The sequence below is a fragment of the Myxine glutinosa genome, chromosome 9, assembly GCF_964187855.1.
Source record: "Myxine glutinosa chromosome 9, kmMyxGlut1.1, whole genome shotgun sequence".
NCBI classification, from domain to species: domain Eukaryota; kingdom Metazoa; phylum Chordata; class Myxini; order Myxiniformes; family Myxinidae; genus Myxine; species Myxine glutinosa.
The window spans coordinates 86,871,908-86,899,341 of NC_136269.1; the positions used below are offsets into that span (position 1 = coordinate 86,871,908).

At 45.6% G+C, this 27,434-nt stretch overlaps 3 protein-coding genes across 6 annotated transcripts in view; 1 reads left to right on the top strand and 2 right to left on the bottom strand.

The window, feature by feature from the left end:
* Positions 1-1,028, bottom strand: part of LOC137435255 (guanine nucleotide-binding protein G(s) subunit alpha) — a 150,552-nt gene extending 149,524 nt beyond the window's left edge. The window contains exon 1 of one of the 2 annotated variants that reach the window (XM_068128867.2): positions 383-1,025. In XM_068128867.2, the coding sequence (XP_067984968.2) occupies positions 383-665 (283 nt within the window). In that variant the 5' untranslated portion in view covers positions 666-1,025. Of the gene's footprint in view, positions 1-382 lie in introns of both variants that reach the window. The other variant, XM_078784500.1, reaches the window with a different exon arrangement.
* Positions 1-27,434, bottom strand: part of MVD (mevalonate diphosphate decarboxylase) — a 304,225-nt gene that overhangs the window by 227,353 nt on the left and 49,438 nt on the right. The window lies entirely within an intron of this gene.
* CTU2 (cytosolic thiouridylase subunit 2) overlaps positions 1,019-27,434 on the top strand; it is a 162,246-nt gene continuing 135,830 nt past the window's right edge. The window contains exons 1-2 of one of the 2 annotated variants that reach the window (XM_068128866.2): positions 1,019-1,231; positions 1,405-1,480. In XM_068128866.2, the coding sequence (XP_067984967.1) occupies positions 1,419-1,480 (62 nt within the window). In that variant the 5' untranslated portion in view covers positions 1,019-1,231; positions 1,405-1,418. Of the gene's footprint in view, positions 1,232-1,268; positions 1,481-27,434 lie in introns of those variants that run through there. The other variant, XM_078784498.1, reaches the window with a different exon arrangement.

The following is a 27,434-nucleotide window of genomic DNA, read 5'->3' on the forward strand; positions in this document are numbered from 1 at the left end:
ACATACACGTCTTGGGATATATACATACACGTCTTGGGACATACACACAAACGTCTTAGGACATACACATACACGTCTTGGGACATACGATACAGTGATACACTTACTCGCCTGGGACATACACATACACGTCTTGGAGTTAATGAACAAGTGCATTTTCACTGCAGTGATTGATTGGGAGGGTCTGAACTCGGAGGTACTAAGCGTTTTCCTTCAATCAGCAGCCAGGATCCATGTCATGACCAAACAAGACCGGAACTTTCCCGAGTCTCGAGTGAAAGATGATGCGCAACAATGAGCACAAGCGTTCGGTATTGACAGCGAAAGAAAAGGCGCCGTAGAGCGGCCACTGTATTGTGTAACAGATTGTGTAAACACGTACCGAGCAGGAGGAGCCGGTGCGTCTGCTTGTACTCCCTCTTCTCGGCCTTGAGCCGCTTGTCGATGCTGCGGCTGCGCTTCTGCTCTGCCTTGCGTCGCGCGCGTTCCTCCTCGCGCTGCCACTGCCGTAGCTCGCGCTCGGCTCGCGCACCCGCCTCGCGACCGTTCTCGGCGCGGTCGGCGCGGTCGGCGCGGTCCGCCTCGCGCTCGGCGCCACCGACGACGCACCGCGGGGCCGCGTCCGGGCCCAGCAGGCGTGCGCGCAAGCTATAACACGCGCCCATCTCAACCCCCCCGCCCCCCCGAACGCTTATACCAACCCCTAACCCCCTCCCCCTCCGGCCGCTCCCCCCTGCCCCCCTTGACCCGGACACGCGAGCCTTCTAGTTCTACTTCGCTCCCCACACACTCCGAACCGATCCCCTCCTCCAATCAATCAGGAGTCCACCCACTTGTTAGTTCTACCCAGAGAACGGAAACACCAAGACAAAACAAGGCTCGCGATTAACTTTAGCGGGGAAAGCGAGACGCGGTCCAGCCTCACGCACTCACGAACGGAGCCTCGCCCAGAGGCCTCGATGAAGGGCGGGCGGTGGGGAGGGGAGGGGTAAATAAGTCATACGATGCGTAACCCAGCGCCGACTAAAGTTTCTGCGGCATTGACAAGCGAACGTCCCATCACTGGTGCTTACAACCGCACGGACAGACAGCTACCGAGACTCCGAGAGTGACAGAGCGCGTGACCGCGACGCGCCTATAGGCCACGATTTTCTCTCGCTCCGCCCCCTCCAGCACCGCAGCAACCCCGCCCAAGGCACTGCATGTGGTGAATGAAGCAGATGCGACGAATGTGCGTAAAGCCATCCAACGCCAATTTTACCACGTCACCGGAAGTGACGTTCACCGGCCTATGCCAAGCCCGTTGTCGGCGCAGTGATAACGTAGCAACGTGGTACTTGTGTTACTTTTTACCTCTTGGAACAGTTTTAATTGTTTGTTGTATTTGCATTTATCAACCAACAGTTTTATCTTCGTTGATGATGTGTGATCGAGCCGAAGATGATGGGCCGCACGAGGCACAGCGATTCCCAAGCCACAGGTAGACGTGCGGTTTGTTTTTAAAGTTATATTCAAAGGCAAAGCTGTCTCCGATGAATGGTCTTCGTTGAAAGGTTTTCTTGAAGCAGATTGCGCAACATCAAATGCAAATATATGCATATTGTAATTGTGTATTCAGGTTGTAACTCTGGGATGGGTATATATATACTTGGCAAAAAAATAAACGCAAGTTTTTATGTCAAACCCTACCCTACCCTAACCCTAACCCTCCCCTACCCTAACCCTAGCAACTAACAACCCTAACAACTACCCTAACCCTAACCCTCCCCTACCCTAACCCTCCCCTACCCTAACCCTAACCCAAGCAACTAACAACCCTAACCCTAACAACTACCCTAACCCTACCCTACCCTACCCTACCCTACCCTACCCCTAACCCTAACCCTACCCTACCCTAACCTACCCTACCCTAACCCTAACCCTAACCCTCCCCTACCCTAACCCTAACTCTAACCCTAGCAACTAACAACCCTAACAACCCCAACCCTAACCCTAACCCTCCCCTACCCTAACCCTAGCAACTAACAACCCCAACCCTAACCCTAACAACTACCCTAACAACTACCCTAACCCTACCCTGCCCTAACCCTAACCCTAACCCAACCCTACCCTAACAACTAACAACCCCAACCCTAACCCTAACAACTACCCTAACCCTACCCTACCCTGCCCTAACCCTAACCCTAACCCTAACCCTAATCCAACCCTACCCTAACCCTAACCTAACAACTCGTGGCATTGTCGTCTGCTGAGTGAATTCGGTTCAAGCCTCCATGGACCACAGACTACCACAGGAACATCAACATGCTTGTGCAATTTAGCCTTGGAAGCCACAGTAAGTGATTGTTTGAAAATCCATTCAACCCCCATTGTGGTGGTTCAGTGAGGCATGACGCTCAAGAAATGTGGTTGAAAATACAGGTGCTTAAAATGGTATAATACAAATCTTTGTCATTGATAATTATTTGTGCACAACAATGCACATTAAAAAAAATGCGTCTTATCAACTTGCGTTTCTTTTTTGCCAAGTATAGAATGTGTGTACACACACGGATACACAAGTAAACCACAACGGCTCTATGTGGAGACCACACCTGCGCCAGATGAACAGTTCATGTTTTGGAGACAATGATAAACCAGATCTGGATTCGGACCTGAACAAAAACCGAATGGGCTTGTTTTTTCACCTAACCAACTCGTTCACCAAGTTTCGTCTGAATCCGTCCACAACTTTTTGAAATATCCTGATATATATCGTTTTAGGACCCAACTCTCAATAATGAAGAATCGCTTCGATTTTTTTTTAAAACTCTCGGATCCGGATCTTCACCAAAATCGAATCGATTCTTCCTTGACACACACACACACACACACACACACACACACACACACACACACACACACACACACACACACACACACACACACACACACACACACACACACACACTTCGCAAAAGGTCCGCCCACAACTTTTTGAGATATCCTGTTCACAGACAAACAGACAGGGTGAAAACATAATCCCCGCCCACCTGCGGTGGCGGAGGGAAATAGATGCAGGAGGAGGCCATTCGGCCCAACATGCCTGTGCTACATCAACACCAGACCAATTTGTATATTAAAGGCAAGATGTTGATTAAAAAAAATAAATTCCAACGATTGGGAGTGGGCGAGGGAAATTATTGGTTGAGAAACAAACAGCATCAACCGCATACCACCCTTGACGCATCCATATACACGACACTCTGCACAGATGCACATCATCAGCCATCCATTCTTGAACTACCTAAAGTCCTGCCAACATCTCTATCTCCAATATTTCCAGGTACAGTACCTATCTAATTCCAATTTAAACTTGTCTACTGTTTCTACTGCCAATACCTTTCCAGGGAGACCATTCCATGCATTAACTACTCTGAGTGAAAGACCCTTGCTTTACTGCCATCCTAACTCTCCTCTTCTTTACTCTCAGGCTGTTTTCTTGGTCCTATCACTGTGTACAGTGCTAAATAATTATTCTGCACTGATTTTGTTTATACCCATCATTATCTTAAAGGGGAACCCAAAATGCTCAGACTACCTTGACGCTCATCTATCCCTTGATACCATACAAAATAGATGTGGTGTTGTTTTCCGATTTGTGATTTATAAAATGGGTAATTTTGCAATGTAAGGTTGAAATCTTCTTCACGATTAACTGTGACGTTGCACCATGAAGTCGTGCTCCACTTCCGCATTGCTTACAGGTTACATCATGGTATGATTTAACTCAAATGGTGAATAATTTTCGAATTTCTACAAATATGCCTTGGTGGTTGTAGTAATACAAACCAAGATGGTTTCATGTTACACCAATGGCAAAAATATCCGAGGGCTACCAGAAACTGGATGAGGTTTGTCAGAAACACCCAAGTGAGGATCGGACTTACAAAATATTCGTTTTTGTGTTCGGAACATTTTACAGAGAACTGTTGTGAAACAACATAGATGGCTAGATCTTGTTGTTATTCGCCACTATTTAGAGAGGATGATTGAGAGAGGAGAGAGGTTATCCACCACGTTTAAGTGGAAGATACAACTGTCGTACAAATCTGTAAGACAATCTCTGCCGAGCTACCAGCATATGGAGACGTGTGATTTGAATGGTGAATCAAACACCTGTGTTGGTCTGCCAGCGTGTTGGTAAGTGTAATCTTACCTCACTAGATGTGCTGGCTAACATTGCCGCTACCTTGCCCTTCGCATCGGAAGAGCTCAAAAACCCTAGCTAACAATACCCACGACTACCCCACACCCTCACCTCCTCCACCATCCTTCCACAATCGCCCATCGACAGTTACCCTCGCTAACAACACCTACGGCCATCCCACACCCACCCCAACCATCTCCTCACAATCCCCCATCAACATCAACAACAACCATCAACCCCCCAGCAACCTAACGTTTTTGGCAAAGCATGTGCTCACTATTGTGCCGAAATTTCAGTTTCCTTGCTCAAAGGATTGCTGAGATATCACTCGGACAAACTAACGAGAAAGAAAACAAGAAAGAAACCGGAGCGAAAACCGAGTACTCCCTTTCAGCACACGTCATCGCCGGGCCCCCTTTGGTGCCCTGCAATGACATCATGTAGTGCCTGGAGATGGAATAGGAAAGGAGCGGTGTACAAAGTACAGTTGGACTCCGCTATTCGCGGTTCCGCTATTTGCGGAATCCGCATATTCATGGTTGATAAAATACGACATGCTTCTCTATTCGCAGAAGTGTCCTTCAAATTTTGCACTTTTTTTTCTATTCGCCGCCGTGCTCCGTGAAATTGCGGGTTTTTTTTACTATTTGCGGCCGTGTTCTGCGAATTCGAGGTTTTTCAGAGGCACAATTTTTTTTTCCACGAGCCAAAACGTTGACACATTTATAAAAACCCATCTTTCACCAGCCATGTATAAAGCAGCTGGACATACGTATGCAAAAAAAATCTACGAGCTGCGAGCATGACCTGCTTCTGCAGCCGCTAGCTTGACATACCTGTATGGTACCGTGTTTATAAAACCCATGTTTCACCAGCCATGTATAAAGCAGCTGTACATACGTACGCGAAAAAAATCTACGAGCCGCGAGCATGACCTGCTTGTTGTAAGAATCAGATCTACAACATTGTCCCAAGAGTGAGTTCAATTCAGAATCGATCTTTAGCAATACCTGCAAGAAACCAACAAGCCACATATCAGTATACAGTAATCATAGAAGTAAGTAATGGAATTGCAATTATTAGTACAAGCAAGCTTATAACTAAGAGTAACACGCACCATCTGAGTATGCACTACATCACACAGAATAAATGTCACAGGAATCATCGGAGCGCTGTCCAGTCCGAATTCTTATAGGAGCCACTCAGTGGACAGAGTCGGCATAACACCTGGGTTCAACCGAGACACAATTTCATTACATTCTCCCCGCCGTTAAAACTACACTACCCCCAATGGCGGAAGTCAAGCTAGCAAGAAATAGCAGCATAGGAACATAAGTTATCAGCAGAGTAATATCAGGTAGCAGCAGTCCATGTCAGTCAGTCCAGCCATAGCGGTCGGGGCGTCAAATTTCTCTTCCGGCGCGTGTCCGATAGGCACCAGGTGCCACATCCACGAGATCGAAATCCCCCGCATCGGAGTGATCACCTAACTCGGGTGACGGCGGTGGCCCCACAAAGCCATCCGGATCGGGCGCATGTGGCGGTGGGATAGCCGGTAGATTCTCCATTGTCGGATTAACATTGCCGTAGTCCGGCTCAACAGTATCCCCGCATGGGGCAAGATGACGTACGGAGACGGTAGACTCACGTCCATTCGGCATCAGCACTCGAGCGTGCTCGGGGTTGGCTTGGAGAATACGAACCTTGTCGATGAGGGGTTCGTACTTACTCAAGCGAACCGCGCGTTTGAGGAAAGCCGGTCCGGGCACAGCCAGCCAGCCTGGCAAAGGACTGCCACCTCCAGAACGACGCGAAAAACGAAACATACGGTCGTGGGTAGTTTGGTTAGTTTGGTTTGGTTAGTAGCGGTGCACAATAAAGTCCTGATCGAGCTGAGCACGGTGGGTACCACCCAGGTTAGGGTGCACATGGTGCCCCCATATGAGCATATTGCCCTGTCCCTGTTTTTATTTTGTTCCAATCATTAAAATAATAGTCCTCGTCAATTTTTATGAAAATTGGACTCTATTTATGTGTCCCACCATTCACTTGAATATTTCCACAAAAATGGCCATAAGCCGCCATTATAACAATATTATGGTAAATAGGCTGTCTTTAATTCCAGCACTAGTATCATTATTTGTTGTTGTTTTTTCTTGAGAGTTCAATGTGAATTGATTTACCTGTGTAAAGTTGAAAATAGAAATGCCAGGGATGAAATGTCCAGACAGTTGCCATGGAAACTGCTGCTAGATTTGGGCTATTTTTAGACATGCACAGTCTAGACATTGTCTAGACATAACAATGCAGTCACAATATGAGCTGATTGACTGATCTGCTCTGTAGCAAGTATATGCATTATGCAGGAACTGATCCTGATGTAGCTGACATGTTTGCCTTTGGCCTGTCATGACACAGATGCTATTACCCAGTTGTAGATATTGACACACATTTGTGATACGTTTGTGTGCGCTGCCAGAATTACTAGCAGAGAGGAAATATTATGGAGGAGGATAAATCATCACAAGATGCTGGTGTTCTTGATATCTGCTCAACTGATGAACTCCAGCATGAATCTACGCCAGGCTCGCCAGCAACTGCAGCAGGATCTAGTAGAATGAAAAGAAGAAACTCTTCTGAGATATTTGCACTAGGTCAATCGATCACAGACGTTGATTCAGAAATAACTGGATCTCGCTTGCCTACAGCACTACAGGTCCTTCGGTGTCTGATATTCCATATACAGGATGGATATTCTACCAACAAAACCAAGTGGGATTGTTCCAAGCTGGTGCTTGCAAAGATTCAGCCTTTTTATGAGAAAGCAAACGTTCCTTTGATATGTGATCGCAAAGCATGTGAAAAGATCTTGAAGCTGCACGATGAGAACTCCAAACTAAGACAAATCCCCAAAAGTCGCCGTGACATGCCAACTGTTTTGAGCAAAGTCCATGAACATGAGCAGGATCTTTCCAAAACATTCCCACTCTGGCCGCTTGATGCTGAAGAGAAAATGAAAACTCCTGAGGACATCAAATTCCTGCAGTCCATGAAGACAGATCGTATTGCTAGCTTTGGAGGTTTTGACGCTTCCCTCGCGAAACAGAAACAGAGATCGGAACAACGCAAGCTTCTGGACAGACGAAGGCAAGAAAAGGCAGAAGCTGAGATGGCGGAGTTAACTGCTACAGCAACATTTGAGAGCAGTTCTGATACTGATCCTGGTGACACCGAGGATGGAGTGGATCTCTTGCCAGGAATCTCTATGGATACACATCCGAGAAGAAAGCACAGACGAGTGGTACATTCTGGGACAGAGGCTTTCATACCTCATAACATCATGAAATCCCCCAAAATGGTTGCACTTGCTACCAGAATGAAGATGACTCCATCACAACAGGCTGCTTTCACTGAGGCATTCGTCCAGGAAGCTGGAGGGGATGTGTCCAAAGTATATACATCATATGCTGTGGCTGATAAATCCAGACGAGAAATAGGAAAGCAAATAGCTGAAAGTTACCAGGAGAAGTGGGATGTTCCACAGTTTGCTTCTCTTCACTGGGATGGCAAGCTGCTTCCCTCGCTCACAAATAAATATGAAAATGAGGAGCGGCTGACTGTGGCGGTTGGAGATGTGACAGACATCAAGGTTCTTGGTGTGCCTGCTTACAAACCTGGAACTGATAAAAAAATCTGGAGAAATCATTTCAAAGCTCACATTTGATTTGCTGTGCAGTTGGAACTGCACAGACTCCATTTGCAACATGATGTTTGATACGACCGCTAGCAACACAGGGCATGTGTCCGCAGCATGCATTCAGATACAGGAAACCCTAGAACGTCCACTTTTGTGGTCTGGTTGTCAGCATCACGTAGGAGAAGTCATTCTTACGCACGTGTTTGAGGATCTCAAGATCGAGACATCCAAGTCTCCAGATGTCATGCTGTTCACTCGTCTCAGGAAAAATTGGAACTTGGTTCCCCATGAGAGCGATCAGCCACTGCACCGAATACAGTTAGCGTCATTTCCCAAGGAAGGTAAAGATCTAATTGATGAATGGCGTGCAGAAACCTTGCAACTCGTGACATCACAAGTTGACCAGAAACGGGACAACTACAAAGAATTTCTACAGCTGTGTGCAGTCTATCTCGATCCTGACTACGCTAATACAACATTTCAGCGTCCTGGTGCCTTACACGAAGCTAGGTGGATGGCGAAATTGATCTACTGTTTGAAAATCTGCCTGTTTGAGAGACAAATCCAGGATCTCCCATCTGGAACAATAACAGCCAAGCACCAGGGAAAGAAGCTCACAGAATTCGTCACCTTTGCAACACTCGTCTATTCCACTTGGTGGATGCAATGCTCCATCAGTGTAGATGCACCCTGGAATGACCTCCTCCTGTACAAGAAGCTGCTGCGGTATCAGGAACTCAACACCATAGTGGCCAGTAGCGCACTGAAGGCGTTCAGTCGACACCTGTGTTACCTTACCGGAGAGCTAATACCACTGGCACTATTCAGCAGTAACACCCCAGCTCATGAGTGTCGCCCACTTGCAGACCAACTGCTCCAAAAAAGACCTGACACACCGCGCCAGCTTCCCGAGAATCGTTTCGGAACAGGCTTCGGCAAACCAAGGTTCCCAACAGAAGTCAATCTCGGCTCAAAACTTGCTGACTTTGTCACCGAAGATTCATGGTTTTTCTTCCATGTTCTGAAGCTGGAAGCAGGGTTCCTGTCCCTGGATGTTTCCGAGTGGCCTGAATCAGAATTCTACAAGAATGCCTTGATCAATGTTGGAGCAATCAATGTAGTGAATGATTCAGCAGAACGAGGCGTGAAGCTGAGCTCCGACTTCTTGGCAGCTGCTCGCGGTGAAGAGCACTATCAGAATGTTCTCCAAGTTGTTGAAGAGAACAGAAAGATGAGGCCCATTCTGAGAAAAAGGACAACTGAACCAGATGATAAAAGTCAGGGACAATAAAGACATTGTTGGACCAAAAGTCATAAGCAGGTGATTCATGAGTTTGTTGCCTTTCTGTTTTGTGTATGTTAGCCAAATTGGCCATTATGTTCAATTAATACATTGTTGAATACATGTGTGAACTTGTGAAGGAATATAAAATGTACTTTATATCAATATCTGAACTATGTCTGTCATGCATTAATATTTTCTGTCGATGTTTGCTAACAAAATAAATCCCTACATGTGTCCTTTGTATGTATACCACCTATTTCTGGAAGCGTTTATTGCCGTTTATTTGTTTTTGCCAGTGAATATTCAAAGCAGTGGTGGGACACATAAATAGTTTCCAATGTTCTTGAAAGTTTGCCTGGCTTTCTTATTTTGGTATAGGAATACAATGAGACCAGGGACAGATTGATTCTATAAAAAATTTTTTTAAAAGAGGCACCGTGTGCACCCTAACCCAGGTCCATCAGTCCAACCCTAGTCTGTTAGACCTAAGTGTCAGAGCAATGGCTTTCCAAATAATGCTATTAAAGCATTCCACCTGTCCGTTTGCCTGGGGCCGATATGGAGTAGTATAGCTAGAAGGCGATATTCCGCTGGAGCAAGAATGCTCTCACATCCTGGGACAAGAACACCGCTCCACGATCAGTATGGACATAGGCCAGGTTCCCAAACATAGAAAACAACTCCCGCAGACATCAGATAACTGTGGCAGTGGTCATATCGCCACACGGGAAAGCAAAGGGAAATCTGGAGAACTCATCAACTACCGTGAGAAGATAACGAGAACTGCCCGAAGCCGGTATGCCCGGACAAGACGGTAGACACGAAGGCGGCAGGGGCCCTTTGAAGTCCATAGCCAAACGCTTCCACGGCCGAGTGGCCTTGACCAGCGTACCCATCCGAGGTTTGTAGAAGCGAGGTTTGAGTTCAGCGCAAACGGAACAAGTGCGACATAGCCGACGAATATCCTCAATCGAATAGGGCAAATTATGACTGCGCACATAATGAGCTAAACGCGTCACGCCGGGATGACACAATGTGCCATGAAGGACGCGTAGATCCTCAAAAGAGGTGAGGCTTACACACGCCGGTGGCCATGATAATGCATCCGCTACGAGGTTATCCCGCCCCGGGCGATACTTGATAGTGTAACAAAAATCGGCCAACTCAATCCTCCAGCGAGTGATTTTCTCATTCTTAATGCGTTGAGCATGGGGCGTGTCGTACATAAAGGCAACACTCTGTTGATCCGTGATGATCTGAAAACATCTGCCAAGCAAATATGGCCGCCAGCGCCTGATCGACTCGATGATGGCGTACGCCTCCTTTTCGACAGACGAGTGTCGGCGTTCCGCAGAGGAGAGAGTCCTTGAAAAGAAGGCCACAGGTCGGTCCCCTTGAGAGAGTGTAGCAGCTATCGCGTGATCCGACGCATCGCTTTCCAAAACAAAGGACTTGTTTTCGTCAATCGTCGACACAGCGGCGCCAGCTATGTCGGACTTCAGGCCATGGAAAGCGGCCTTAGCAGCGTGAGCCATGGGGAACGCTTTGCAATCCACAAGTGGACGAAGCTTCTCAGAGAAATTTTGCAGCCACTTAGAGTAATGAGCAAAAAGCCAGAGAGCACGCTTCAAAGAAGCACGATCGCGAGGCGGGGCCATGTCGAGCAAGGGTCGCAGTCGCTCCTTGTCCGGAGTGATAGTGCCGTGGGTCAAGTTGTACCCCAGGAGATCTATCGTTCGAGCGGAATAGTGACATTTATCCTCGTTCATAGTCAGTCGATACTTATGCGCAACCTCGAGGAAGCGTTTCAGGTTAGCATCATGATGTGCTTTGTCGTACCCGCAAACCGTGAGATTATCCAGATAAACGAAGACATCGGTTAAATTCTCCTAAGCAATGAGATCGTCCATGGCCCTTTGGAAGCAGGATACGCCATTTGTGACCCCGAAAGGGAGACGGGTGAACTGGTACAACCTTTGTCCGGATTCAAACCCGATGTAGATGCGATCGGCCTCGGAGATTGGAATCTGATGATACGCGCTACGAAGATCTAGTGTACTGTAGACCGAGTACTGTGCCACCTGTCATACCAGAGAATCCATTCCCGGGAGTGGGTAGGCGTCCAATTGTGTAAACCGATTTATTGTCTGCGAGTAGTCTATTACCATGCGTTTACGATGCGTGGCGGTCTGCACTACCAAAACTTGGGCCCTCCAAGGCGATCAACTAGGTTCGATTATACCGTCCTTTAGTAGTCGCGCCGTCTCCTCAGCAATGAATTGCGTGTCAGCCCGGGAATAGCGTCGCGATTTAATGGCAACCGGTGTACAGTCAGCAGTAATATTGGGGAACAGCGACAGTGGTTCAATTTCCATCCCTGCAAGAGCACACACAGCAAGAGTATCAGCACCACCAAATTCCATTTCCAATCGCCCATGCCGTCGGAGAAAATCATGTCCCAGCAACACCTCCGCACATAACGCTGGTAAGACCATTAAATGCACATCCGGAAACATGCGACCATTAATCACAAGCTTTAGTCGGCATTCTCCCAGAGTGTGGATCCATAGCCCTTGGAATGCTATGAAGATTCGACGTGTTGTCCCAAGAATCGGCCACCCATGCTTTTGAACGAGTCGTAAATCAACATAACTATCCGTCGATCCCGTGTCGATTAAGGCATTTGCATGTTGCCCCGCAATCATTAGCGGAATAACCGCGCTGGACAAGCCAGGCGGTCCTGCAGTCGTCGAGTCGTCGAGAGGGTGCGCTCGAGCCACGCTTGTGGAGCCGATGCCAGGTAGCGTCCTCCGTGAGGGCAAAGCCGAATGTGGGTCAGTCGAGCCGTCGATAGGTGGCGCTCGGGCCACGTGTGTAGATCCGACGCCAGTTCGCGTCGATCGTGCCAAAACCGGACGTGGGCTGGGCGACGAAAGAATTCCAGTCAAGGACCGGCGGGCCGCGATCACGCCTGTTCGCGCCACTTGTTTTGGCGGCGTCTCGTTCACAGTCAAGGTTGCGTGCGCAGCACGGGTCCCGCCTGGAGGGGCGATCCCAATCAAGGCCGCGCGTGGCGCCAGTCATGGTTCGGGCGGAGAGATTATCAATTCAAAGTCGAGCGAGATCACCGGCCCCGTGTCGAGCGACAGACTTTCGCAAAATGACCTTTCCGAGAACACGAATGACATTTCGCATCTCTAGCCGGACAAACTGACCTTAAATGGTTCCGGTTCCCGCAGAAAAAGCACGTAGCGTTATTTCTGGCTGAAGGAGCGGCCGTGGCAGCGGCTGTCACACTCGGGTCGAATTCCTCAAGAGTGTCTGGTGTCCCTGATTCCGGCGGAGGGGCAGCATCCGTGTGCTCCGTGGTAGCTCTCTCCGGTCGTGTCGCGCCGGTTAAACCTGCAGTGACGTACGGTCGGTCGTACGATTCGGCTTGAACTTGAGCTTCTTGGTACAAGAGCGAGAGATTATGAGCTCTCTCCAGCGTCAACTCTTCTTCTTCCTCAAGCAACCGTTGTCTGATGATTGGGGAATAAATCCCAGAAACAAAAAGAATCTTATTAAATCATCAGATACTTGTGCAGGGGTTCGTGTCGCAGTAGTACAGCCCTTCTCTAATCGGCGTAGGTCTTGAACGAAATGGTCGATGGTCTCCGATGGATCTTGTCGCCAAGACGCGAGCAGATATCGAGGATAGACCATGCTTCGAGTCTTGATGTAGATGCGTTTCAATTCCTCCACAGCCGCATCGTACGTAGCGCACTGGGTTATGCACGTGTATACCGTATGGTTCACGCGGGAGTGTAGCACCGCGAGCTTAGTTACATCGGCGAGCTCCTCCTGTGCATCCAGATGGCTGGTCAGTAACTTCAGCCAATGTGAGAGTTGAGCAGACGCGTCCGGCGCCTGAGGGTCTGCTCTGAAGATTGGAACTTGTATTAACTTGTGAGTCATGATGATCCCATTCAAGACAAGAGACGATTCTGAATTAATTGTTGTCAGAATCAGATTTACAACATTGTCCCAAGAGTGAGTTTAATTCAGAATCGATCTCTAGCAATACCTGTAAGAAACCAACAAGCCACATATCAGTATACAGTAATCATAGAAGTAAGTAATGGAATTGCCATTAGTACAAGCAAGCTTAGAACTAAGAGTAACACGCACCATCTGAGTATGCACTACATCACACAGAATAAATGTCACAGGAATCATCGGAGCGCTGTCCAGTCCGAATTCTTATTGGAGCCACTCAGTGGACAGAGTCGGCATAACACCTGGGTTCAACTTAGGCACAATTTCATTACACTGCTTATATATTCACTGCTGTGTGGTCGTGTTTTCATGGCTTTCGCGGCTGCGAATTTTAGCCGGACTATAATAGAGTGCTTCGTGGGATGTTCTTCCAGCTACGAAAACATGTCAACCCCGTGAATTATATATAATAAATAACCACCTTTAGAGGCCATTTTTCCCCGCAAAGCGGGGGTTGGCCTTTTTCGGGAACCGTGGTTGTTGTTGTTTTTCGGTCCCCTTTTTGAAGCAATGTTTTACGGCCGGATGCCCTTCCTGACGCCAACCCTTTTTGCCGCCTTTAACGACAAACAGGGAATTACCAGTGAACTGGTACTCAATTAGCCGACCTCGGAAGGATGACAGGCTGAGTCAACCCCCCTGGCGTTAATTCAGCAATCGACCGGGATTCGAACCCAGGATCCTTGGATCCTAAGCCGGCACCCTAGCCGCTAGCCCAACACCCTAGCCGCCAACGTGAATTATAGAATGCAAATGCTTCTTGCTCCTTCGCTTCATTATATCTATTGTCCTGTCCATAGCCGATGATCACCAGCCTTGGACGAATAGCCGAACCAGCTTTAACTCCGAGGCATCTCCCAAAGATGACGATTATTTTTGGCGTGCGCGGAAATGAAATAATTTGAGATGTTTAATTAAATGAAATACACGGGTTTAATCTGGAACCCACAACGAACAGACATGACAAGGCAATTCAACAGTAATGATTTAATGAAAATAAATCAGATGAAAAATGTCAAATGAAATGTTGAGGTAAAAACTAATTTCTATGTGAGGTACCTCCACATACATACTCAATTACAGACAAGGGGAAAGACAAAATATAATAAATGTTCCCTTTTTATAGTGCAGTCAATTGGCTCTGGCCCCACGAGTTCCTCTGCGAGGTTTGCAGCTGGGGACGAGGCCCAGAGCTCGATATCTCTCCGACGGGGACCCGGCACAAGATAGCGGTCGCGTTGCACCGCGCCAGAAGTAGCCACCGGCATGAGGCAAGCAGACAGGATGGCCTCCTTCGCTTTACTCGTGGCCTCCTCCGCCTCTGAAGAGCATCACAGCCAAAACAACACACAATGCTGCCTACGCAGCCGAGAGCTACCCACTCTCTTCAAAACTGCACCCCAAGCTCCAGGACCACACAAATGGCACCCCTTCCTCCAAAAACCCAGAGAGACACAGAGAGAGAGAGAGAGAGAGAGAGAGAGAGAGAGAGAGAGAGAGAGAGAGAGAGAGAGAGAGAGAGAGAGAGAGAGAGAGAGAGAGAGAGAGAGAGAGAGAGAGAGAGAGAGAGAGAGAGAGAGAGAGAGAGAGAGAGAGAGAGAGAGAGAGAGAGAGAGAGACAGAGAGACAGAGACAGACACGCTCTTCTTCCTCTCCCTCCTATTAAAGCTTCTTGCTCTGACGTTCCCCCAACCAATCGCCAAGCGCTTTCAAATTACCCTACGTTCCTCTCGACCAGTCACGAACTTCGGGGTATGGCCTGCCGGCTTTACTTGGCGTGAGTGTTCATTAAGGCGTGACTTACTTGCCGATCGGCAATGTTCAGGAACCTGTCTGCATGCAGTGGATGGTTATTGTTGTTTAATGGAGGCTTTGCATGGCTGGCCTGGTTGTAGCTGTAAAAAACACAGCGACAAGATCACAGATGGAATATCACGTACTGGGGAGAACTAACCTTAATCCCTAACTAGTTAACACAGCTTCACCCCTCGTGTGAAGACACATAAGCAATCTTAAGCTCCAGTTTCCCTACTTAAATACATCGAGATGTCTTCTACACGTTCACGGTCCATGCTATAACTATACAATCCTATTTTAACTCCGGCCAGGGAGTAATGCATTCACTCGTGTCCGTGTGTGTGTGTGTGTGTTCGTGTGTTTGTGAACAAGATATCTGGAAAAGTTCTGAACGGATTTGGATGAAAGTTGGTGGGATGATTGCCCTTGGGATAAGGAAGAATTGATTAGTTTTTGGTGAAGCTCAGGATATTATTCCCGATGCAGGAATTTTTTGAAGGATTTTTTTACCATTGGAAGATAGGGCTCATTTTTTTTAACATTATCTTCTATATATTCTATATTTAACATTGTGATATGAAAATAGTTTTCATATTTGTTGTAAATGTAGTTTAAACTCGTGATTATGCGTTAGAGAGGTGTATTTTTTAGCAGCGTCGTCTTCAATGTAAATTTTTTTTCTAATAAAGACATATTCTGTCATTTTAAAACCACCAAAGTGTGTATTAGGTTTCCCCGTTTCATAAAATGTATCGTTTGATATGTATAATGCTTTAAAACTGTTTTTTTTTGTTGTTTTATTTTTTACCTCAGAAGAGATATCAACATTTAGCTCAGCGAATGTCATTCGTGGTGTCAGTATTTGATGAACTTATAAAGACTTGGTTCCAGATTTGTCAATGGCTGAGGTATATTAACAAACGAATAAAACAGATTTGGCAAAATTCCAACTTTAAAAAAAAAAAGATCGCATATTCACCCAGGGTTGTGTTACGTGGTCCTCTCTGTGACCAACTGGTCTCGGTGACCCCCGGACCTTGAGAGGAACCCCGCCAGAAAGATATATGATTTATACGCTTTTGTAACGCAATCAATACTACTTAAACCCTCCGGTGGACCAACGAAGGAAACAATCCAAATCAATACAGAAATCACACCAAGGATCCGGATCAATCAATCATATATTCACCCCTGGGTGGAATCATCAACAACACAATACTTCAATGCTCAGTATGAATATTCCAACAATATTTCTAAGATGGCCATCTTATATATTTCCCCCCTTTCCCCCACTCACGGCACCCTCAATAGTCACTGTCCCTCACAATGTCTCTGGGCCCCTCCAGACCAAGGTGAAGGTCGACTTCTCCGCACACAGGCGGTTGAACGGACCCCTGGCTGACGTGCTCCAAACGTGCACGTCCCGTACCGGGAACGGCTGCTGCAGCGGGCACCTCCTCGAGACGCCACCGGGGTCGGAGCCCGTGATCGTGGCCTCTGGGCTGTGAACGGCTCGCAAAGCGCGCGAGGCCCAAGGTGCGACCCGCACCCGCACACGCCCTCGCAGGCGTCGAGGCGAACCGTGCCGGACGCTTGGTTCCTTCCAGGAACCCACGGCAACCTGACACGTAACAGGCAATCACCCCGCGCAGGTAACTCCTCTCGCCAGACGGGCTTTTCAAACTCAGCGTTCCAAAGCAGGTAAAGATCGACTCGGCTCGCGTCGGAGCTGGTCGAGGATCAAGATGGCCGCTTCTCTCCCGACCGTCTTTTTTCTTCCTCCGGTTCACCATCCCGTTTCCGGTCTCCTGTTATCAGGAGCGCTTCTAACCATTTAACCACAACAACCTTTAATAGAATAAACATTAATAAGCAATGACCTGAATAGTAATTCACATAAATCCAGAATCCGTAACAGTTGTGAGAGGCTGAAGAAGAAGAAACCTCGCATGGGCTTCCCAGACAAAATTAATAATTCTGGTTCTGGCTCTGCGATTTTCAGGTTTATTACTCCCACCAGGGAGTAACGCATTCGATCGTGTCCGTCCGTCCATCCGTGTGTGTGTGTGTGTGTGTGTGTGTGTGTGTGTGTGTGTGTGTGTGTGTGTGTGTGTGTGTGTGTGTGTGTGTGTGTGTGTGTGTGTGTGTGTGTGTGTGTGTGTTTGTGAACAAGGTATCTGGAAAAGTTCTGAATGGCTTTGGATGAAAGTTGGTGGGATGATTGCCCTTGGGATAAGGAAGAATTGATTAGTTTTTGGTGAAGTTCAGGATATTATTCCGGATCCAGGAATTTTTTTTGGAAATTTTTTTGGGAAAGATTTTTTCTGTTTAACTGCATTAAAGCTTTTATTCTTATTCTTAAATGATGTTTTTCTCCTATAATTCCGAGATATATCAAAATAAATTCTCTGACAGTTAGGGCTTACTTTATTTTTCATTTATTGTTTTGGGGAGAGGGGATGTTAAACAAAACGTATTATTCCAACTAAACCCACGGCGGGAGTATGCGCTCTACTGAGTGGCGTTCTAGTTACTGTAGGATTCCTCCATCTACCCCCACAAACGTAACATGATTATTGAAATTAGCAGAAAGGCTCAATATGCCATCATCCGATAACATCCCCCACAAAAAATGGACAGAGTATTCACCCCTCACGCAGATACCCACAATGCTCGCATTCCTACATATACAGACTGTGTTCTCGATCTTGATCATTGTTCTCGTCCCGTTGCTTTGACCTGCGTTTTTGACTCTCGCTCTGCCCATCGTTCAATCATGCCTCCCAAGCGCAATTCCAGTGCCGGACATGCGTCGACTACCAAGAGGCAGAAGAAAGTGATGAGTCTGAGCCAGAAGGTGGAGCTGCTCGACCGGCTTTCGAGAGGAGAGAGTGCAGCCTCTGTGGGCAGGCATTATGGCGTCAACGAATCCACCATTCACTACATACAGAAGAAGGAGAAGGCGATTCGTGAGAGAGTTTCAGCGAGCGCTGTATCGAGTGTGAAGGTGGTCACCCATGTCCGGAATGTCCACATGGAAAGGATGGAGAAGACTCTCAGAATATGGATCGAGGACAATACGCAGACGAGGGACATTATGCTGAAAACCATGATGCTGAACCGTTCCCTAAATCCACTCACCGAGGGCGAGTTGGAGGCTATTCCAACGGTTTCCAAGGAGGAGGGGGAAGAGGCGGGCAGTGATGAGGAAGATGTGCCGAGGTCCAACCTCACAGTCCAGTTCCCGGGCGAGTTGCTGCAGGACATGCGGGCGCTTGCAGACAAGGAGCAAGATGCTGACCCAGTCGTGGAGAGGTACCCCATGTTCAAGAGGGGCTTGGATGATGTGCTCCTCCCGTACAAAGAGTTGCATGGAAATGTTGAGCAATGTGTCAGGCAGCTCCCCATGACCCATTTCTTCAGCCCTGTTCCCTCCACCTCAAGACCATCACCACCCTCTCCTGCTGCCCTCTCAGTCCTCACCAGCATTATCACCAGCGTCCTCTTGTTCTCCTACCTCTCCTGACTCTCCCTTAGTGCACGATTTTGCTGCACCATCATTTGGGTGTCCTACAAAGTTCGAGGAATTTGTGGGATTTTAATTCATCGCCATCATCATCACCACCATCATCATCATCATTTGAAAGTTGCGTGTGTTTGTAAAATAAAAATTTTAAACAGTATATGATGGTGTTGTGTTTTTTTTACTTTGACGGAACTATGATGGTTTGACGGTATGGTTAAGCATTTTTAATAAACTGTAAGCGCATTCCTTCAATAAATTGGAAATGGTACCTCGTGTTGTCGTTTTTTTTTATTTGTAAGCATTTTTTGTGAAACTGTAATCATGTGCATTTGCGGTCAAAAACATTTTAAACTTAAATTTTTTTCTCTGAATCGGGAACCGCCGGGAACCTATAACCTATCCTCCTTTTCCCTATTGAACAATGCCGCGGCATTCATTCACGGGATTTTCATCGACCTTCGCAGCTTATCGTCGACATTTGCGGGTTTTGTCTTGCCATTTCCAGGACTTTCATCTACCTTTGCGGATTATCGTCTACATTCTCGGGATTTGCCTCACCATTTGCGGATTTTGCCTCACCATTCACTGTTTGGTCCTCTCTATTCGTGGATTTTCGCGCCTCGGGAACCTATCTCCCCTTTTTCTATTGAAACAATGCCCCGCTATTTGTGGTTTCATAATTCGCGGATTTTCCAGGAACATATCCCCCGCGAATAGCGGGGTCCCATGGTATGAGTATATAAATTGTATATAATTAATGAACTTGCTCATGTTCCAGTGGTACGTAATTAATAGATGTATGAACGTTCCTAATGCACGTAATTAATAGCCATACTCATGTTGTAAGTCTGATTTGATGTACCATACACATACACTTTACAGTCTAGATTTAAACCCAGGCTAAATAGCTTAGTACTGAGTGTGAGTACCTCTTAGGCTATCCTGCCAGCTCACCTTCAGAATTATCTCTATTAACACCCCCTGACTGTGTATAGTAAGGACAAATTTTATTGTCCTTATTATACACAGTTAGGAGGTACACACAAGCAAGTTCAGCTCAACCAGACAACTTTGTTTTGCCCTCATTGCAGGAGATACCAATAATTTGGATTTATTTAATTTTGAATATTATCTTCAAGGAAGCCTGGTGGTCACTTGATGGTTAAGGTGGCTGGCTTAAGATCTTAATATCCTGAGTTCAAGCCCCTGTCATGCCATAAATAACAGCAGGTGTGTTGACTCAGCCTGTCATCCTTCCAAGCATGGCAAAATGAGCACCAGCTCTGGGAAAGATGAACAATTTGAGTATCTTGCGTCGGAGTGGAGGCCTGTCCAGGATTGTTCCCCCTAGGCAATGAAACTGCCTCAGCATCCCTATGCACTTGAAGGGGTGAAAGGAATTATTATTTATAGTGTCTAACATTCTCGGGATTTGCCTCACCATTTGCAGATTTTGCCTCACCATTCACTGTTTGGTCCTCTCTATTCGCGGATTTTCGTACCAGGTGTGTACCCCGGTTTAGAATAGGTACACCGTATCCCTGCGTGTCGTAAGAGGCGACTAAAAGGGTTGGCGTCAGGAAGGGCATCCGGCCATAAAAACATTGCCTTAAAAAGAGAACCATGACAATTACAACTACATATGGGCAGGGTACAGCCCGAAGTACCCCGTGGGGGACCCCACTCCCTCTCGTCAAAACTCAAGGTGGGGAACCCGATCGGAGCAAGGGTGGGAATCATTCCATTTATGACGACGAAACGTCTGATGCCCGAAGTGGAGATCGGTTTCTGAGGTTTGGGAAATGGAATGTAGGGACAATGACAGGGAGATCAGGAGAAGTGGTGGAAGTGTTGGTCAGAAGAAGAGTGGACATATGTTGTGTGCAGGAGACGAGATGGAAGGGAAGTGGTGTGACAATGGTGAAGGGTAGGCAGGGACAGAAATACAAGCTTGTGTGGCAAGGGTGCCCAGAAGGTGTGAATGGTGTTGGTGTCCTGTTTTCTGAGGAGTTTGTAGACAGTGGTGAGTGTGACTAGAGTGAGTGATAGGTTGATGATGGTGAAAATGATGATTGGAAAGCACTTGGTGAACGTCATTTTGGGATATGCTCGGCAGGTTGGTCGGAGCGATGAAGAGAAGGACAAGTTCTGGTGTGCCATAGAGAAGCTGATGGAAAACGTGAAAGATGAGGAAGTTGTTGTGGTAGGAGGAGACCTAAATGGACATGTGGGAAGGAGTTTGGCCGGTTTTGAGGGAGTTCATGGGGGTTACGGATATGGTGTGAGAAATGGAGAAGGTGAAAGGATTTTGGAGTTTGCTGATGGAGCTGATTTGTTGATTTGTAATACTCAGTTCCAGAAAGAGGATAATAAGCTTGTTACATATACGTCAGGTGGGTCGACGACAACCGTTGACTACCTGCTGGTGCGTAGGCGAGATAGGGTGCACCTCCGGGACACAAAGGTGATCCCGGGGGATGAGGCTGTTTCACAGCACCACTTGGTTGTCTGCGACATAAGGGTGAAAGGTGCGAGGAGAGCTCGGCGGGTGAAGTACCAACCGAGAATGAAGGTGTGGAGGTTGAAAGAGATGACCGTGAGGGAGGCATTAAAAGAGAGGCTGAATATGGTAGAGGATGATGTGGTTGAGCCTGAAAGTGGTTGGATGTCAATGAAAGATAGTCTGTTGGGAGCCGTTGGTGAGGTATGTGGATGGACAAAAGGACCACCGAGGCACTCGGAAACATGGTGGTGGGATGATGAAGTTGGAAAGAAGATTGATGAGAAGAGGAAGAAGAAGTTCAAGGAGTGGCAGAAGGCGAAGGGTATGGGGGCAGAAAAGGCAGAGCATGAAAGTTATAAGGCAGCCAAGAAGGCTGCAAAGAAAGAGGTAGCAAAGGCACAGGAGGCATGCAGGAAAAAGTTCGGAGAACGCTTGGATTTGGAAGAGGGTCAGAGAGCGGTATTCAGGATTGCAAAGCAGATAGCGAAAGAGAGGTGTGATGTGATGGTGGTGAGTTGCTTGAAGGATGAAGTGGGACAAATCGTTGTGGACCCAGATGGAATTAAAGGAAGATGAAAGAGATATATGGAAATACTGTTGAATGCAGAGAATGAATGGGATGGCAACATAGAGAGTAACCCAGTTTTAGGACCGGCAGAGAAGATAACCGAGAAGGAAGTTGAGGAAGCGATAAAAGCAATGAAGAGTAGAAAAGCGGGAGGGCCAACGGGAGTTGTGGGAGATATGTTGAAGGCAGCGGGAAATTGGGGTGTGAAGAGAATGACAGAGATCTGCAATCTGGTTGTGAAAGAAGGCCGCATTCCAATGGATTGGGAACTGAGTACCCTCGTCCCTCTATACAAGGGGAAAGGTGACCCTCTGGACTGTGGCTCGTATCGAGCGATAAAGTTATTGGAGCATGGAATGAAGGTATTGGAAAGGGTGTTGGAGAGGAGGATAAGGAAGAAAGTGAAGATTGATGAAATGCAGTTTGGATTTATGCCAGGAAGAGGAACGATAGACGCGCTTTTTATTGTGAGGCAGTTGCAGGAGAAGTATATGGAGAAGATGAGGAAGTTGTTTCTTGGGTTTGTTGATCTGGAGAAAGCATTCGATAGGGTTCCACGTGAAGTAGTGACATGGGCATTGAGGAAGTTAGGAGTGGAGGAATGGTTGATCAGAGTAGTGATGGCAATGTATGAGAGAGCGCGCACAGCTGTAAGGACGAAGGACGGGAACAGTGGCGAGTTTGAGGTGAGGTGGGAGTGCATCAGAGGTCGGTACTAAGTCCACTACTATTTGTAGCTGTCATGGAGGTGCTGGCTCAGAACGTAAAGGAGGGTTTACCGTGGGAGTTGTTGTATGCAGATGATCTGGTGTTGATTGCAGAAAGTATGGATGGACTGAAGGAGAAGATGAACAAGTGGAAGGAATGTATGGAGACAAAAGGTCTGAAGGTGAATATCGGAAAAACGAAGGTGATGGCAAGTGGTAAAGCACGTGGTGAGGTGGAAAGAACTGGGAATTGGCCATGTGCTGTGTGCAGGAAGGGTGTCGGAGTGAATTCCATTCAATGTCCAATGTGCGCTGAGTGGGTTCATCAAAAATGTAGTGGTTTCAGAGGGTCATTTACCAGTGTGGCAGCTACATTCAAGTGTAAGGTGTGCACAGAGGGAGCTGCAGATGGAGGAAATGTTGAGTTGAATCTTGGAGACGGCATGAAGCTGGAAGGTGTGAAAACATTTTGTTACCTCGGAGACATGCTAAATGGAGAAGGTGGATCAGACTCGGCAACGGTTGCTCGAGTGAGATGTGCATGGAAGAAGTTTCGGGAACTGAGTGGCGTGCTGACGAGGAGGGGAGTGTCATTGAAGCTGAAGGGAAAGGTGTATGCTGCATGTGTGAGAAGTGTTATGATTTATGGGAGCGAGACATGGGTAATGAACGTAGAGTAGCAACGAAGGCTGGAAAGGGTGGAAATGCGAATGGTTCGGTGGATGTGTGGAGTATCGTTGAGAGAGAGGAAGACAAATGATGAATTGCGAAAGATGATGAGAATGGAGCTTGTGATTGATGCTGTGAAGAGAAACAGGTTGAGATGGTTTGGTCATGTGGTGAGGAAGGATGAAAGTGACTGGTTGAGAAGAGTGATGGAAATGAATGTAGAAGGAAGTAGAGGACGGGGAAGACCGAGAAAGACTTGGCAAAAGATGGTCGAAGAAGAAATGCGGGCAAGGGGGTTAACAAGGGGAGATGCAGAAAATAGGGCAAAATGGAGAACATTGTCATGGGGACCGCAAGGCTAACCCCCGCTCTTGCAGGGAAAATGGCCTTAAAATGCCTGTTGTTGTTGTTGATGTTTAAGGTGCATGAAAAAGCTTTTTTTACGATTACAGTGCATGCAGGGCAAACACATTAGGAAACATTATGTGTACTTTGCATGAATTACAAGGCATTGGTAAAAATTGGCAAACTGTAGTGACTTGTTTGTTTTGAACATGGGCCACAGCTTCCATCATGAGTGATATGGTTAGGTGGCAAAGCAAAATAGATCGGTGCATAAAAATACACTCTTACCACCATCACATTTGGTGTTTTTTCTTTCTATACAGCACAGCCAAATTAATCACTAAGTGCTGACGTCTCAATACTGGCGTGACCACTGCTAAAAATAACATTAGGAAACAATTTGAGGTGTGCTTAGGTATGACACCAAGATCAATTGTTCCTCTGTAATTCATGTTAAAATGAGATGCTTCTTACATAGACCTTTTTTTCATTTTATACTCTGTGCTGTGCCACTTGCTTAACACCAGAAGTTGGAGGAACACTGAGAAAATATAGAAACGTTTTAAAGTCTCGGAAGTGTCACTAGAAATGACGTAGTAATTAATGTTTGAGGATACCAATCGAGTCAAGAATGCCAAAAGAAGAGCCTTGATAAACCTTCCACCCTCACCCCTTTTTTTCAGCGGTGAGCAGCACATGATATGTATTTAATCTTATTATCATAGCCTAGTAATTGGACAAAGCAAAGTGTGTTGTGTTCCACACAAGTTAAAATACTGCCAACACAAAGGCACTGCAGCTATAAATACATTATCATGACCACCATGTGCGTGCTGTACAAATAGCCACAACGTTGGCATGTGCGTGCTGTACAAATAGTGTGTTGGCATTCTCCTAAAAAAAAAAAAACCAACATAATATACAAATGACAGTAAACCCATAGTTGTATACATTACAAATAGATGGCCCTTTAAATATTTTCTTTGAGTTGGTTAACAAGTGGTTAGAGGATAGTAAATCATAGCTTGCTAGCCTTTATTTGCCTTGATATCAATTTTATTATTCAATATTATGATTGCATAAGAGATGCTTTGCAACTTTTGCTTCAAGGGCTAACACAAAATGGTTGCTTCAAATTTCAAGTTAATTGGACGGAAATTGAGGATTTTAGAAACTTAGCCTATGTTGATCTTTTGGCCTTTGTTGACCTCAAAAATAGTTGGTGGTTGAATTCAGTGACCAGATGTGCAAATCCTCTTTAAATTTCAAGTTAATTGGATGAAAATTGAGGATTTTAGAAACTTAGCCTATGTTGATCTTTTGGCCTTTGTTGACCTCAAAAATAGTTGGTGGTTGAATTCAGTGACCAGATGTGCAAATCCTCTTTAAATTTCAAGTTAATTGGATGAAAATTGAGGATTTTAGAAACTTGGCCTATGTTGATCTTTTGGCCTACGTTGACCCATTTTAATTGATACATTGCTGCAGGGAAAAGTGTACAAGACGACAGGGAAACTGAAATCATCAACTTTACGATACACACTTGTACTAAAGCCATTCTTTCCAACTCTAACCAATCCATCCAGATATGCAGCAACTGTACAATCATGACCACTCTTGTTTGAAATCAGACTATCTGGATAAATCCTGTAAAGCAGCTGATCAAAAAAAATTATAGTTAACCACAAAAATATCATCTATGTAACCACACGTATGAGACAATATTTTAGCTAATCCTAATTATTTTCTCCTTCATCAGTTTCTGCATGAATGAAAATTCACAGAAAATGATAAAAATGTCTGCTAGTAGGGGCCTGCAATTCCCACCCATGGGAATACCCTTAGCCTGTTGATACATTATCCCCCCCCCCCCCAAAAAGGTATTAAATAAAATATAATTAACAGCATCCTTAAACTTCTGCTTATCAAAACAATGAAAACTTGAGTATTTATTTTTTAGAAAAGAATGATATATCAAAATTGACACATAAGAACTTATTAAAAGAGATAAAAACCTTGTCAATTGCTTTGAAGAGTGAATCCCTTACTAGTACTAAATCCAAATTTGTATATAAAGTTGAAAAATCAAACCTCAACTGACTTGATTGCGAGGCATCTAATCCTATCTAAGAACTCTAAAGTAGAATTAATGCTCTAGAAAGCTCTAGAAACTCTAAATTAGAATACCAGAATTCCTCTCAATTGCTAAACAATATTTCCTCAACTGTTGCTTAACAAATTGTAGACCTGAGTTAACTATAACCGATAACTGTTTGGTGGTACATAGCTTGGCACCTGCTATAAACCTATACTTGTACGGGTTCTTATGAAGGTTATGGATCCAGAAAAGCCGAGGAATACAAACATTTAACTCTTTATATTTAATGATGAGATTATTAACTAAAACTTCCTAATGGTCAGAGATAGTATCCTGGAGCGACTTATGACAAGGAACACACGTGCTATTTCCTATAATAGTGAAAAATAACCGTCTATGCCTAACTCTCTTAATAAAACTTCTACATAAAACTTTTTACAAACCACAACAAAATTATTAGCAGCCTTATCTGCTGGAGCTATGACGTAGCTATCAAGGAGATCCTGAATATCTTTACGAACACTCGGCTTGTTCAACACTGGTTTAGGGAAATTTACCCAGTGAAAGTATGCCCCGACTACTAAAAATCTTTATTCTATTTCCCAGGACTTCCACAACTCTGTTAAACCATGCATTGAAACTGATTACAGAGAAGTTGAACTTGCTGCACATTCTGTTAACAAAATTATAAACAGAATCTACAATTAAAGACCCAAATGCAGCTCCAAGGTTGAGTTACTGGTTCCCTATGTTTAGCTCCCATTTTCATCAGATCCTTAATTTGACTATTACTAATTATATTCAAATTCCCAGACACCACATGTCCATAAGAACCATACAAAAAAGGAGAAAACGAGCATGCACAGTAAGTTTCCAAAATGTCCTTTACTATATCTATACGAAGAGTTTAAAGAAATTTACTCTCATTGAAGGATTGTCCTATGGTTTTAGTGAAATAAACCTTCAATGGGGTTTGCTTCCTCACTTTATCTGGTAATAAACTCTCTACACCTGTGTCCCTAAAAATAGAATTAAGCTGAAGCCTATTTACCCGTTTGCTAGAAAAATCACAAATTAAGAACTTGCGGATCCTATCAACTTTGGGAGGAGACTTCTTTGAAAGAACACTGCTACAAAAGGCTTTAAAAAACAAGACCTATAGGCAGGCTTGTTTGATACTTTAGTTGAAGAGGATAGTATGACCTGGGTGGGGATACCAGTGACCAGTTAGCAAATAATGTAAGTATTAAAATATTTGACTTCAGGCATGGACAGCCAGTTCATGAATGACAACAAACAACAACAACATGCATTTTAAGGCCATTTTCCCTGCTAGAGCGGGGTAAAAAAACGGCGAATGGCAAACAATGAACCAATAAATTCCACATTCCTGTGCCACCTTCAGTTAAATGTCAGGCATTGACAGCAGGTTCTCTATATTTTCATTCCAAACAACATCATTCATCATTCCAATCACAAATTAATACTGTAGTATTAATATATCAAAATAGAATGTTAAATCACGATTGTATTGAGATATTATAAAACCCGCGAACTGTTATCATCTGTTCATTTCCGGATTCGGGAGCAGGGTTCATGTTGATCGCATTTCAAAATCATAATTGCATAGAGGAATTTCTGAAACCTCCTACCTACCTTATGACACCCTCTGGGACCCCAAAACATTCCACAGAAGGTTATTATATTTCCTTTTAGCAAAACATGCAACTGTAATGGTTACAAAACACATCACCTTGTCATGTGACCAGGTCCTCAGCTCTGATTGGTGTACATTTGTTAGGACATACGGACAGACAAACCTTGTTATAGACGGCATTGTCCTACGGGCTAGGCTGTAAAAATGAACACGTCTTATGAACCTGCTAAACTCCAGAGAATATTAGCTAAGACTTGTTTGGAACATGACCTCAGTAGAACATAAAATCTTGTAAAACATTTTCTTCATATAAACCTATCAATTAACTCTGAAATGTCCATTTTTGGAGCTGTAC